General features: G+C 48.1%; 1 protein-coding gene across 1 annotated transcript in view; it reads left to right on the top strand.

The window, feature by feature from the left end:
* The window catches only part of Adgre1 (adhesion G protein-coupled receptor E1), a 40,154-nt gene that overhangs the window by 26,008 nt on the left and 2,049 nt on the right, over positions 1–12,097 (top strand). Inside the window, exons 15-18 of the mRNA XM_042697256.1 lie at positions 729–923; positions 2,031–2,266; positions 4,569–4,635; positions 6,005–6,096. Of these exons, the coding sequence (XP_042553190.1) occupies positions 729–923; positions 2,031–2,266; positions 4,569–4,635; positions 6,005–6,096 (590 nt within the window). The remainder of the gene's footprint in view (positions 1–728; positions 924–2,030; positions 2,267–4,568; positions 4,636–6,004; positions 6,097–12,097) is intronic.

The raw sequence follows: 12,097 nt of genomic DNA, 5'->3' as shown, positions 1-12,097 counted from the left end.
GGGTGGATTTGTATGTAACACAATTGGAGCTGGGCACTGATAATTCATGCCTCTAATCCAAGGCCAGGAAAGTCCATGATATTCTTTTTTTGTTGTTGTTGTCTTTTGTGGGGCTAACAATTCAGGACCTGGGCACTGATCCTGAGCTCTTTTGCTCAAGGCTAGTACTCTACCACTTGAGCCACAGAACCACTTCCTGCTTTCTGGTAGTTAATTGGAAATAAGAGTTTCCATGGACTTTCCTGCCCAGGCTGGCTTTGAACCAGCCTCCTAAGTTACTAGGCTTGAGCCACCAGTGCCCAGCTTCCATGATATTCTTTTCTCCAAATTAACCACTAAAAAACTAGAATTGAACCTGTAGTTCACGTGGTAGAGTGCCAGCCTTGAGCGAAAAAGCTAAGCAAGAATGCAAGGCTGAGAGCTGAGGATCTGGGTTTGAAGCAAGCCTAGGAATATTCTTATGGCTAATTAACTAGAAAATGTCAGAAGTGGAACAATGGCTCTAGTGGTAGAGCACCAACCTTGAGCAAATGAGAGCCCGTGGCTCTGAGTTCGAGTGAGAGAGAGAGAGAGAGACTGGAGGGGATATCTAGTTCCTTGTAAGTGTCAGAGGGGAGATGAAGCCCCAACGCTCTCTTCCAGTTCAGGGAAGGCGGGGTGATTCTGGCTTCCGCCCGGGAGGAGTCAGGGTCTATTCTGAGAACGACAGGGAGTCTCTTTTCCACCAGATGGACTTCTCCTTGCACATCATCAGCCACGTGGGCACTGTCATCTCCCTGGTGTGCCTCATCCTGGCCATCGCCACTTTCCTGCTCTGCCGTACCCTTCGCAACCGTAACACCTACCTCCACCTGCACCTCTGCGTGTGTCTCTTCTTGGCCAAGATTCTCTTCCTGATGGGGATAGACAAGACCAACACCCAGGTCAGCATGGCTCGGTCTGTGCTCACTGACTTCGGTCACCTCCCCTGTCTTCCTCTGCTCATCCTCGCCCACCTCCCTCCCGCAGGGCCTTTGCACATGCTGGGCTTCATGCTCTCCTAACTGCTCACCTAGTTGACTTCTTGTGACAAGTGTCAGTTTATCTATTTATTTAGAATTTCTCCAATCATGTCATGAATTGTGGTGGTCCCCCCCTAGATTTTTTAAACCAGCCTCACAAGAGGCCCTTGGCTATATCTAGAGAGATTGGTGTTCTTGTGATGTATGAGGGTGTGATGTGTGTGTGGTGGTGGGAGGTGAGGGATGCAGCTAAACATCCTGCATTGGGATGAGAGAAGTAACACCAATAGGGCCTCCCTTGACATGAGACCTGCCACGGGTGAGTCTACTCCTTTCTATACTCCATTTTGTTTTTTTACTTTTTTGAGTTGTGTGTGTGAGTGTGTATGTGTGTGTGTGTGTGTGAGTGTGTGTGTGTGTGTGAGTGTGTGTGTGTGAGTGTGTGAGTGTGAGTGTGTGTGTGTGAGTGTGTGTGTGTGTATGTGTGTGTGTGTGTGTGTGTGTGTGTGTGTGTGTGCGCGCGTGCCAATCCTGGGCTTGAACTTGGCTTGGGGTGTTCTACCTTAGCTTTTTCAGTCAAGCGCTCTACCACTTGAGCCCGCAGCTCCACTTCCGGCTTTTGGGTAGCCAATTGGAGATATGAGTCTCATAGACTTTCCTGCCCAGGCTGGCTTCGAACATCAATCCTGAGATCTGAGCCTCCTGAGTAGCTCAGATTCCAGGCGAGAGCTACCAGTGCACTGCTATCAACCATTTTTAAATGTAGGGTTGCAAGTGTGGTTATTTGTGGCACCGGAAGTCACGTGTCCTGGGAAACCTTAAGGACAGATAAACACCAAAGGTGTTACCATCTAGGAATGGGCTTGCCTCTGATGGACAACCACTGCCTGTTTCTAGAAGAATCTGTGGCGTGAACTGATAGGCCACGTGTATGGGCGTGGGAAATCCCAGCATGGAAGTCCCCCTGCCAGCCCCCTGTCCCCAGTCCCGCTCCCAGGGGGAAGGCCCTGCCACGCTTCTCCTCCACAGACGGGCTGCGCCATCATCGCTGGGGTTCTGCACTACCTGTTCCTCGCTGCCTTCTCCTGGATGCTGGTGGAGGCGGTGATGCTCTTCCTCACGGTCAGGAACCTGAAGGTGGTGAATTACTTCAGCTCCCGTGATGTCAGGATGCTGTACCTCTGTGCCTTCGGCTATGGCTTCCCGGGACTCGTGGTTGCGGTCTCTGCCGGCATGCAGCCACAGGGTTATGGCATGCACAACCGGTGAGCAACAGCCTCTCTCTCTCTCTCTCCCTGGTGCAGAGTGAGAGCTGGGTGAACAAGAGAAAGGATTCTAGCGGTAGGACTGTGCCAGCCAGCTGGCTAGGCTCTTTAGTCTGCCCAGATGGCACTCTGTGGATGGGTGAGGAGAAGCTCTCCCAGGGAAGACAGCCCCAAGCCCTCCGGGAGGCCAAGGCCTAGAAGAAAGGCGGGAAGACACAAAGGCTCACAGCTCCAAACCCTGAGATCGAGAGGCATGACACTCCACGCTTCAGAAGCCAGAGACTTATGACTCTATGCACTGAGATAGGAGCTTCTGTGTGTGTGTGTGTGTGTGTATGTGTGTGTGTGTATACCTGTCCTGGGCCTTGAACTCAGGGGCTTTGGCACTGCCCATGAACTTTTTTATTTAAGGTTAGTACTCTACCTCTTGAGCCACAGCTCTACTTCTGGCTTTTTTAGTGTACCTTAGAGAAGATAACAGTCCCTCAGACTTTCCTGCCTGGCCTAACTTCCAACCATGATCTTCAGATCTCAGCCTCCTGAGTAGCCAGGATTATAGGTGTGAACCACCAGCACCCAGTTTGGAGTTTCTAGCTCTTAGCTTTAGCCATCAGTGTCCCAGGACCTCAGCAGCTATTGCAATCCCCAGCCTCTAGCAACAGTGTGTGGCAGTGACAGATGACAGCAGCTGCTGGTGTATGGTGCCTGCTGCCACTTTATCTTCTCGTGTTATCAGCTCAGCCAGTCATGGCAAAATATGCAAATGAAGATCTGTGTTTTGCACCAATCATGGTGCAGTATCTCATGCAAATGAAGGATCTTCTTAGCACCAATCACAGCACCAGTTCTCATGCAAATGAAGATCTGTGTTTTGCACCAATCACAGAACAGTCTCTCATGTAAATGAAGGTCTGTGTTTTGCACCAGTCACAGACTTTATACTTGATAGTCATTGAAAGCAGTAGTTCTTTGGCTTGGGTGAAGATGGCTGAAGAGTCACTAGAGTTCATTGAGGCTATGATGGCAAAATAGCCTGTGGAAGCTGTTTGGAGGCCCTGCAACAGGGCCTTCTGAAACTCAAACAACCACGGCTTCCATGGAACTGCCTGCAGGCATCTGTGCAAGGCAGCTAGCTTGGACTGAGGACAGTCCAGTTAGCTTCTTGGATGATATTACTTTGCCCAAGGCATCCACGTCACCAGGGAAGGGACTGACAGCTATAAAGCAGAGATTCTGTAAACCCTGGTTTCCAATATCTTAGGTAAATAAAAAGAAAACTATAAACATTAAAAGCAGTGTTTACAAGCTGGGCATTGGTAGTTCACCTCTGTAATCGTAGCTACTCAGGATGCTGAGATCTGAGGATTGTGGTTTGAAATCAGCCCAGACAGGAAAGTCTATGAGACTCACCAAAAACCTGGAAGTGGAGCTGTGTCTCAAGTGGTAAAGAGCCTTGAACACAAAAACTCAGGGACAATGTCTAGACCCTGAGTTCAAGCCCCAGGACAGCACCCAGGCTCTGAGTTCACGCCCCAGGACTAGTGCACACTCACACACACACACACACACACACACACACACATACACACAACTGTGCTTGCAATAAAGGCTTAACATTAACAGTGATTTTTTAAATAGTATTTAACATCACTCTAACGATTCTTAATTCCCACGCCTGTGTCCAGGGATAAAAGGATCCCTGTAATCTGTCTTCTAATGACTTAGGCATCTGAGATCTAAAGATCTCTGTTCAAATCCAGCCTGGGCAGAAAAAGTCCATGAGACTCTTATCTCCACTTGACCACCACCCCGCCCCCCCCCCCCAAAAAAAAGCCATAAGTAGAGCTGTGACTTAAGTGATAGAGTGCTAGCCATCAGCAAAAAAAAAAAAAGGAAGAGGGGCTGGGAAGGTGGCTCAGTGGTAGAGTGCTTGCCTTGCATGCATGAGGCCCTGGGTTCGATTCCCCAGCACCACATAAGCAAAAAGCCAGAAGTGGTGCTGTGGCCCAAGTGGTACAGCACTAGCCTTGAGCTGAAGAGCTGAGGGACAGTGCCCAGGCCCAGAGTTCAGGCCCACAACCAGACCCCCCCCCAAAAAAAGGAACAGCACCCTAAGACCCTGAGTTCAAGGGGAGGTAACAGTACCTCCCCTCAAAAAAAGAAAAGAAAAAGAAAAGTGACTTTTCTTCTGGATGTGACACCAGAGCTGATATTGGAGCGCTCTTCCTCCATCTGTGTGAGCAGGGAGGCTGGGAGCTCAGCCCCCAAGACATGAGCTCACGCCTCCCGTCTCTCTCTACAGCTGCTGGCTGAACACAGAAACTGGGTTCATCTGGAGCTTCCTAGGGCCGGTGTGTGTGATCATCATGGTAAGCAGCTTGTCTGGTGGAGCATGTCTCTGAAGGAGAAGCAAGGAGAGCTAAGAGAACAGCATGTGTCCACAGTGGGCCGAAGGCTGCTTGGTCCCCTCTAAAGTGCTCATCCTTATGATCCTTGAATCTTGAGATTTCCCAGTTAGGGTATAAACCCTCCAGCTTGTGGCTTTGCTTTAACGCTGACATGCAAGTGCCTTTGGGAAGAACCCATGTGTTATCCATATTTGATGCTTTGGGGAAAATGGGTCTGTCAGCCTTTCCCAGGTAGAGACATTGAATGAGAAAAAAAATCACAAGAGAAACTGCAGAGGTTCTGAGAACTCACGTGAGCTGAGGACTTGAAGACAGAGACCAAGGGAAGCCTGGGGAGGTCCGACGCCATTCCTTCCCTCCTTGCTGCTCATTTGTCCTTTGGTCTTGCGCAGCGACGTTTCTTCTGACAGTTGCTCATGGTGGCTTGCTTTCTTGTGCCTTTGCACTTCTTCCTTTGTATTTTTCCTTCTCAAATTCATTTTTGAGCATTTAAATCTTGGGGTTCCCTTCCAGGGAGGTCCAGGAGATGATTTGGGGGTTGGAAGGTGGCATTTGTTTCCTTTGTGGTGTTACAGCAAAGAGCAACATAAAGTTACAGTGTCTGAGTAGTTGCAGACCTCAGATTAAGAAACACACTAACCTGACCTCATTCAGCTCAGCTTCTTTCTTGCCAAAGTGTGTGTGTGTGTGTGTGTGTGTGTGTGTGTGTGTGTGTGTGTGTGTGTGTGTGTGTTTGTGTGTGTGATTGGGGGGGAGGGTACCAAGGCTTGAGCTCAGGGCCTGGATTCTGTCCCTGAGTTTTCCCACTCAAGGCTAGTGCCCTACTAATTGAGCCACAATGGCACTTCCATTTTCCCGGTGGTTCATTGGTGATAAGGGTCTCACAGACTTTCCTGCCTGGGAGCCATTGGGAGATCCCTGGTTTGGTTCTAAATGAGGGGAAGCATCGTGAAGGAATAAGACAAATACAATCCATGGGTGGGCAATTAAAGGTGATTTCTCCCAGGACTGGTTGGGGTACAGCAGCAAGGAGAGAGCCACTACCATCATGTGTGCATGGCCAAGTTTCAAAGTCAGGCAGAAGCATGGAGAAGCCTCACAGAAAAAGGAAAAGGGGCTCTCTGGGCAACCCTTCATTGGCACAGAGGGGCTGCAAGCAGGCCTCTTCAATGCGGGGCATCCTAGCTCTGGGGTGATGGCCTTTCCTGGGTTACCATCTGGCCTCCTGGCTTGGTTTCTAGAGACCAAGGATCAGGATTCTTTTAGCACAGATGGTCTGGGATGGTGGGTTTCTGTGTCCAGTCCCTGACTCCCATGCTCCACTTTGTAGATCAACACAGTGCTTCTAACGGGGACCATGTGGATCCTGAGGCAGAAGCTGTCCAGTGTCAATGCCGAAGTCTCCACGCTCAAAGACACCAGGTGCAGCCAGAGTCCTGTCCTGTGTTTTGCTCCTTTCTTTCTTTGCTTTTTTCTTTTCTTACTTTTTGTTTTTTTGTTTTTGTTGGTCGTGGGGCTTGAACTCAGGGCACAGGCGTTGTCTCTCAGCTCTTTCACTCAAGGCTAGCGTTCTACCATTTTGAGCCATAGCTCAATGAGCCACGGAGGCTCATTGGAGATAAGAGCCTCACGAATAGTCCTACTCGGGCTGGCTTTGAACCACAATCATCAGATCTCAGCCTCTTGAGTAGCTAGGATGACAGGTGTGAGCCACTGGCGCCCGGCTTGCTCATTTCTTTTCCTTCCTCCTGCGAATGTTTGCTGAGCACCTTTGGCATTGCCTGAGGCAGAGGCGGAAGGTGGGTGCAGAGAGGCACAGGGTCCCCAGGGAGAGCCTCCAGCACTGGCCCCATGGGTGCAGACCACGCCACATCCCCTCCAAGGCAGTTTTCTTCTCAGAAGCTTGCTTTCGCATTGCTTTTCTTGTTTATGTTCTTGTTTTTTAGGTTAGCGCTTGGGCTTGAACTCAGGGCCAGGATGCTCCTGAGTAGCTAGGATTGCAGGTGTGAATCACCACTGCCCAACCTAGCATTAATAATTGTAAGCAGCCAGTTTATTTATAACCAACCTAGTTTCTTTCTTTTCTCACTATATTGGGAGTAGACTTGATTTTTTTTTTTTTTTTTTTTGGTCGGTCATGGGGCCTGAACTCTGGGCCTGGGCGCTGTCCCTCAGCTCTTCAGCTCAAGGCTAGCGCTCTACCACTTGAGCCACAGCGCCACTTCCAGCTTTTTCTGTTTATGTGGTGCTGAGGAATTGAACCCAGGGCCTCATGCATGCAAGGCAAGCACTCTACCACTGAGCCACCTTCCCAGCCCTGGGAGTAGATTTGATGCTTCTTTAAAAAAAAAAGCCAGGCGCTGATGACTTATGCCTTTCACCCTAGCTGCCAAGGAAGCTGAGATCTGAAGATCATGGTTCAGAGCCAGCCAAGGCAAGAAAGTCTGTGGAACTCTGATCTCTAATTAATCACCAAAAAACTGGAAGTGGAGCTGTGGCTCAAGTGGTAGAGCACTTGCCTTGATCAAAAAAGAGCTCAGGGACAGCAACCAAGCCCTGAGTTAAAGACCCATAACCAACAAAAACAAAAAACCCATAAATATCAGGTTCATTTTTGAATCACTGCTTTTATTACTGCCTGCTCTGTCTCCTGTGAGTGATATTGGAAGTCACAACCCTAAGAGAAGAAAATGACCCCAAAAAGTACACAGGAGACCCCTATAAAACTCGGACGTACCAGTCTCAACACTTGAGCAACTTACAACACAGAAACACAAATATGGGAAAACAGAAAGGCCAGGCAACTCCCGCCATGCCTCAGATGGAACTCAAAGATGCTGAAATGGATGAAACACTGAACAAGGAATTTTTTTTTTGGGAGGGGGGTCCGGTCGTGGGGCCTGAACTCTGGGCCTGGGCGCTGTCCCTCAGCTCTTCAGCTCAAGGCTAGCGCTCTACCACTTGAGCCACAGCGCCACTTCCGGCCTTTTTTTTTTTTTGCTTATGTGGTGCTGAGGAATCAAACCCAGGGCCTCAGGCATGCAAGGCAAGCGCTCTACCACTGAGCCACTTTCTCAGCCCCTGAACAGGAATTTTTTTTTTATTCTAGGAACATTTTATTTTTTATACGTATTTTTTTAATTGTGAAAATACTATACAAAGGGGTTACAATTACACGAGCAAGATAATGAGTACATTTCTTATCAAGCATTGTAGCCCCCTCCTCTGTTTCCCCTTCCCATCCCATCCTCCCCCAGCCCCCCCTCTCAGCCCTCCCCCCAGCCCTCCCCCCCCACCAAAGTTGTAAAGTTCATTTTTGACATAACGACTTGTATGGCTCATTGTTGCAATGGGTCCACCTGTATCCCTATTTAAACGAGTTGTTTTTCCCTTCCCCTCCACAAATTATACCAACATCAAATACAGTGAAAGCAGGGGTTATACCATGGGGGGAGGGAGAACAAGGAATTTTTTAAAATATATTTTTAAAGTCATCTGTGACCTCAAAGGGGCCTCAAACATACAGAGGAAGGAAACAGGGATGCCAATTAACACCTGGATGTGAAAGTCACTGCCAAACTGATTTAACAACTATTTATTGAATTCTTATTGTTACGGCAGGCTCAAATGAAATACAGAAGGGGCAAAACAAAACAAAACAATACAAAGCATGAGTCAGTGGCCAGAAACTATTGTGAATATACTATGAATATAGACAGCAATAATATTTTAAACTATCATTAAAATACCACTATATGTTCAAAAAGAAATGAAGAGAGAGAGAGAGAAAGGAATAAAGAAAGAAGAAAGGAAAGAAGAAGAAAGAGAAAGGGGAAGAAAGCACCATGGGTGAGGAATTCAACAACAAAACTGAGATTCTGAACAAAGAATAAAAAAGTGGAGATGTTAGAAATGAAAACCTCAAAAGTCAAATAAAAGCAGATTAGAAAGCCTCACCAATAGATGGGATCAAGCACACTAATAACATCTGGGCTGGAGACTCCACTGAGGGGATTTTACAGCCAGACAGCAGTGAGTAAAGAATTGTGCAAGCAGGACAGGACTTTCAAGTCCTGTGTGTGAGGAAGCACCAGCCATGCCTCAGCTCCCTGGGGAGGAAGAAGGAGTCCAGATATAAACTAAACACAGAGAAACGTATCCAATGAAATTGTTATCAGAAAACACCACACATCTGGGGACAGATGGGGACTTCCCAGTCCAGGAAGCTTCAGCCTCAAAATAGACTTCACCAGAGACTAATCTTCAACTTTACGTTTGGTTTTTTTTCTTTGCCCCAGCATTGGGATTTGAACTCAGGGCTCACACTGTTCCCTTAACCTATTTGCTTAAGGCTGGCATTCTACCACTTGATCCCACAGCTCCACTTCCAACTTTTAGGTGATTAACTGGAGATAAGAGTCTCATGGACTTTCCTGCTTGGGCTGGCTTCGAATTTGGATCCTCAGAATCTCAGCCTCCTGGGCAGCTGGGATTTCAGGCATGAGCCACCAGTGTCTGGTTCTCTCCACATTATGTTATAAAGGCCAAGTCTACAGCACAAGGAAAGAACATTGAAAGGGGAAAGAGCAAAACATTAACATGTCAAGGCAAACTCATTCCACTTTGGCATCAGACCTCTCTGCAGAAACTGTAAAAGCCAGGAAGGCCTGGAATGGATTTCTGAAAGTCCTGAAGATACATAACAGCTCGCCCGGCAGAGGTACCCATGGTAGGATAAGGGAGCTATTGAGAGGCTAGGGGGTGCCAGCTGGAGGGGGCAACAGAGGATGGGGTGTAGAGGAGTAACATCATTGGTATGCACATATAGAAGAAACAAAGCAAGCCACTCCTGCAAGCAACAACAACAACAACAACCACATAGAGATCTCCTCTCTCTCCCCTCAGACTGGCTATCACCAAGAAAACAAAAAACAACATATGTTGGTGAGGCTGTGGGAAAAAAAATAAGAGCGGAAAGGAGACAGTCTATTATGTGCCCACTTGAAAATATCATAATGAATGGGCTGGGAAGGTGGCTCGGTGGTAGAGCGCTTGCCTTGCATGTCTGAGGCCCTGGGTTCGATTCCTCAGCACCACATAAGCAAAAAGAAAAAAGCCGGAAGTGGCGCTGTGGCTCAAGTGGTAGAGCGCTAGCCTTGAGCTGAAGAGCTGAGGGACAGCGCCCAGGCCCAGAGTTCAAGCCCCACGACCAGACCAAAAAAAAAAAAAGAAAAAGAAAATATCATAATGAAATCCCTTTCTATATGTACAATTTTTTTAAAAATCCAACACCAGACCTTGAACTTGATACCAGATACTTTTGCTCATTTGGCAGGCACCCTACCACCTGAGTCATACCTCCAGCCCCTCTTGTACAGTCAATATACACTGAAAATGTCAATCCAAGCAAAGCAGGAAACCTCAGAACTCAGGGGGCTATGGTAGGAAGATCTAGAGCCTGAGGCCATCCTTGTCTAGCTAACAAGACTCTGTCTTAAAAAACCAAAGTGTCAGGCGCCAGTGGCTCACACCTGTCATCCTAACTACTCAGGAGGCTGAGATCTGAGGGTCGCAGCTCAAAGTCAACCTGGACAGGAAAGTCCATGAGACTCTTATCTCCAATGAACGACTCAGAAAAGCTGGAAGTGACACTGTGGCTCAAGTGGTAGAGCACTAGCCTTGAGCGAAAGAGCTCAGAAAGTGTACAGTCACAGTGTACAGTCACAGCCGCTAACCACGCATGCACCCCCACCCCCACGCACCCGCTGCCTCTCCTCTCTGTCCGTGTTACTGCGTCACTGTACCGAGCAGCCCACATTCTTCCCCTCTGTCACCGCGGAGGAAGACACGATTGCACCATGCTGTACTTTGCATGACGCACAACTGGTTTTGTATCAGTCCTCGTGGCTGGCAGCAATGAACACAAATGTGTATTTTGTGCCAGCTGCTGTTCTGAGTCCTTGAGGGCCGTTGCATCTTGCCTCCAAGTGTGTGGTGCAGGTATCCTGTCATTACTCCTGTGCCAATTGAGGAAACTGAGGCAAGCTGGTCCCATGGCTCCTGCCTGCCATCCTAGCTACTCAGGAGGCTGAGATCTAAGGATCATGGTTCCAAGTCAGCCCGAGCAGGAAAATCTGTGAAATTATGATCCCCAATAAACTACTCAAAAAGCTGAAGTGGAGCTGTGGTTCAAGTAGTAGAGTGCTTACCTTGAGCCAGAAGGCTCAGGGACAGCACTCAGGCTCTGAGTTTGAGCCCCAGGACAGGCACACACACACACACACACACACACACACACACACACACAAAACAGGCAACCTAAGGTTATGAAACTTACAATGACTATGGAATTAGATTCCCTCATACTTTGTGTGTGTGTGTGTGTGTGTGTGTGTGTGTGTGTGCGCGTGCGCACGCACACGTACAGGCTTGTGCCAGTTTTAGGGCTTGAACTCAGGGCCTAGGTGCTATCTCTGAGTTGTTTTTTGTTTTTGTTTTTGTTTTTGGTCGTGAGGCTTGAACTCTGGGCCTGGGCGCTGTCCCTCAGCTCTTTACCTCAAGGCAAATGCTCTACCACTTGAGTCACAGCACCACTTCCGGTTTTCTGGTGGTTTATTGGAGATCAGAGTCTCATGGACTTTCCTGCCCAGGCTGGCTTTGAACTGCGATCCCCAGATCTCAGCCTCCTGAGTAGCTAGGATGACAGGTGCGAGCCACCAGCTCCCGGCTTCTCTGAGCTTTTTTTGATCAAGGCTAACAACACTCTACCTCTGTAACCACAGACAGTTCTACTTCCAGCTTTTGGAGTAGATAATTGGAGATGAGTCTCACAGACATTCCTGCCCCAGCTGGCTTAGAACCATGATCCTCAGATCTCAGCCTCCTGAGTAGTTAGCATTTACAGGGGAGAGCCACCAGGGCCCAGCTCAGTGCCTTCATATTTTGAACAAAGACACTCTGATTGAACAGTCTGGACTTACCCAAAATAGCATCTCATGACTCTCCTGTTACTTAAAAAAAATGATTTTATAATCTCTGTCTGACTCTCTGAATTAGTTGGTCTATTTTGGATATTTTGTATAAGTGAAGTCCCAAAATATGTAACCCTCTTTGGCTGTGTTTATTTAGCACCAAATTTTGTAAGGTTTATCTGTGTCTTAGCATGTGCTATTCTTTATTATGGCTAAGTTATATGCCATTGAGTGGGCATAGCACATTCTCTGCATCTTTCAGTCACCTCTGGATGTGTGTGTGTGTGTGTGTGTGTGTGTGTGTGTGTGTGTGTGTGTGTGTGTGTGTGTGTGTGTGTGTGTGTGTGTGTGTGTGTGTGTGTGTGTGTGTGTGTGGTGTCTGTTTTCACCTGAGGGAAAGTGGAGTAGGGAATGACTGCTAAATAGGTCCAGGATTTGTACATCTCCGTACC

Source organism: Dipodomys spectabilis, unplaced genomic scaffold (assembly GCF_019054845.1).
Source record: "Dipodomys spectabilis isolate Male_0828 unplaced genomic scaffold, ASM1905484v1 ptg000215l, whole genome shotgun sequence".
Taxonomy (NCBI): domain Eukaryota; kingdom Metazoa; phylum Chordata; class Mammalia; order Rodentia; family Heteromyidae; genus Dipodomys; species Dipodomys spectabilis.
This window is presented reverse-complemented; position numbering and strand designations above follow the sequence as displayed.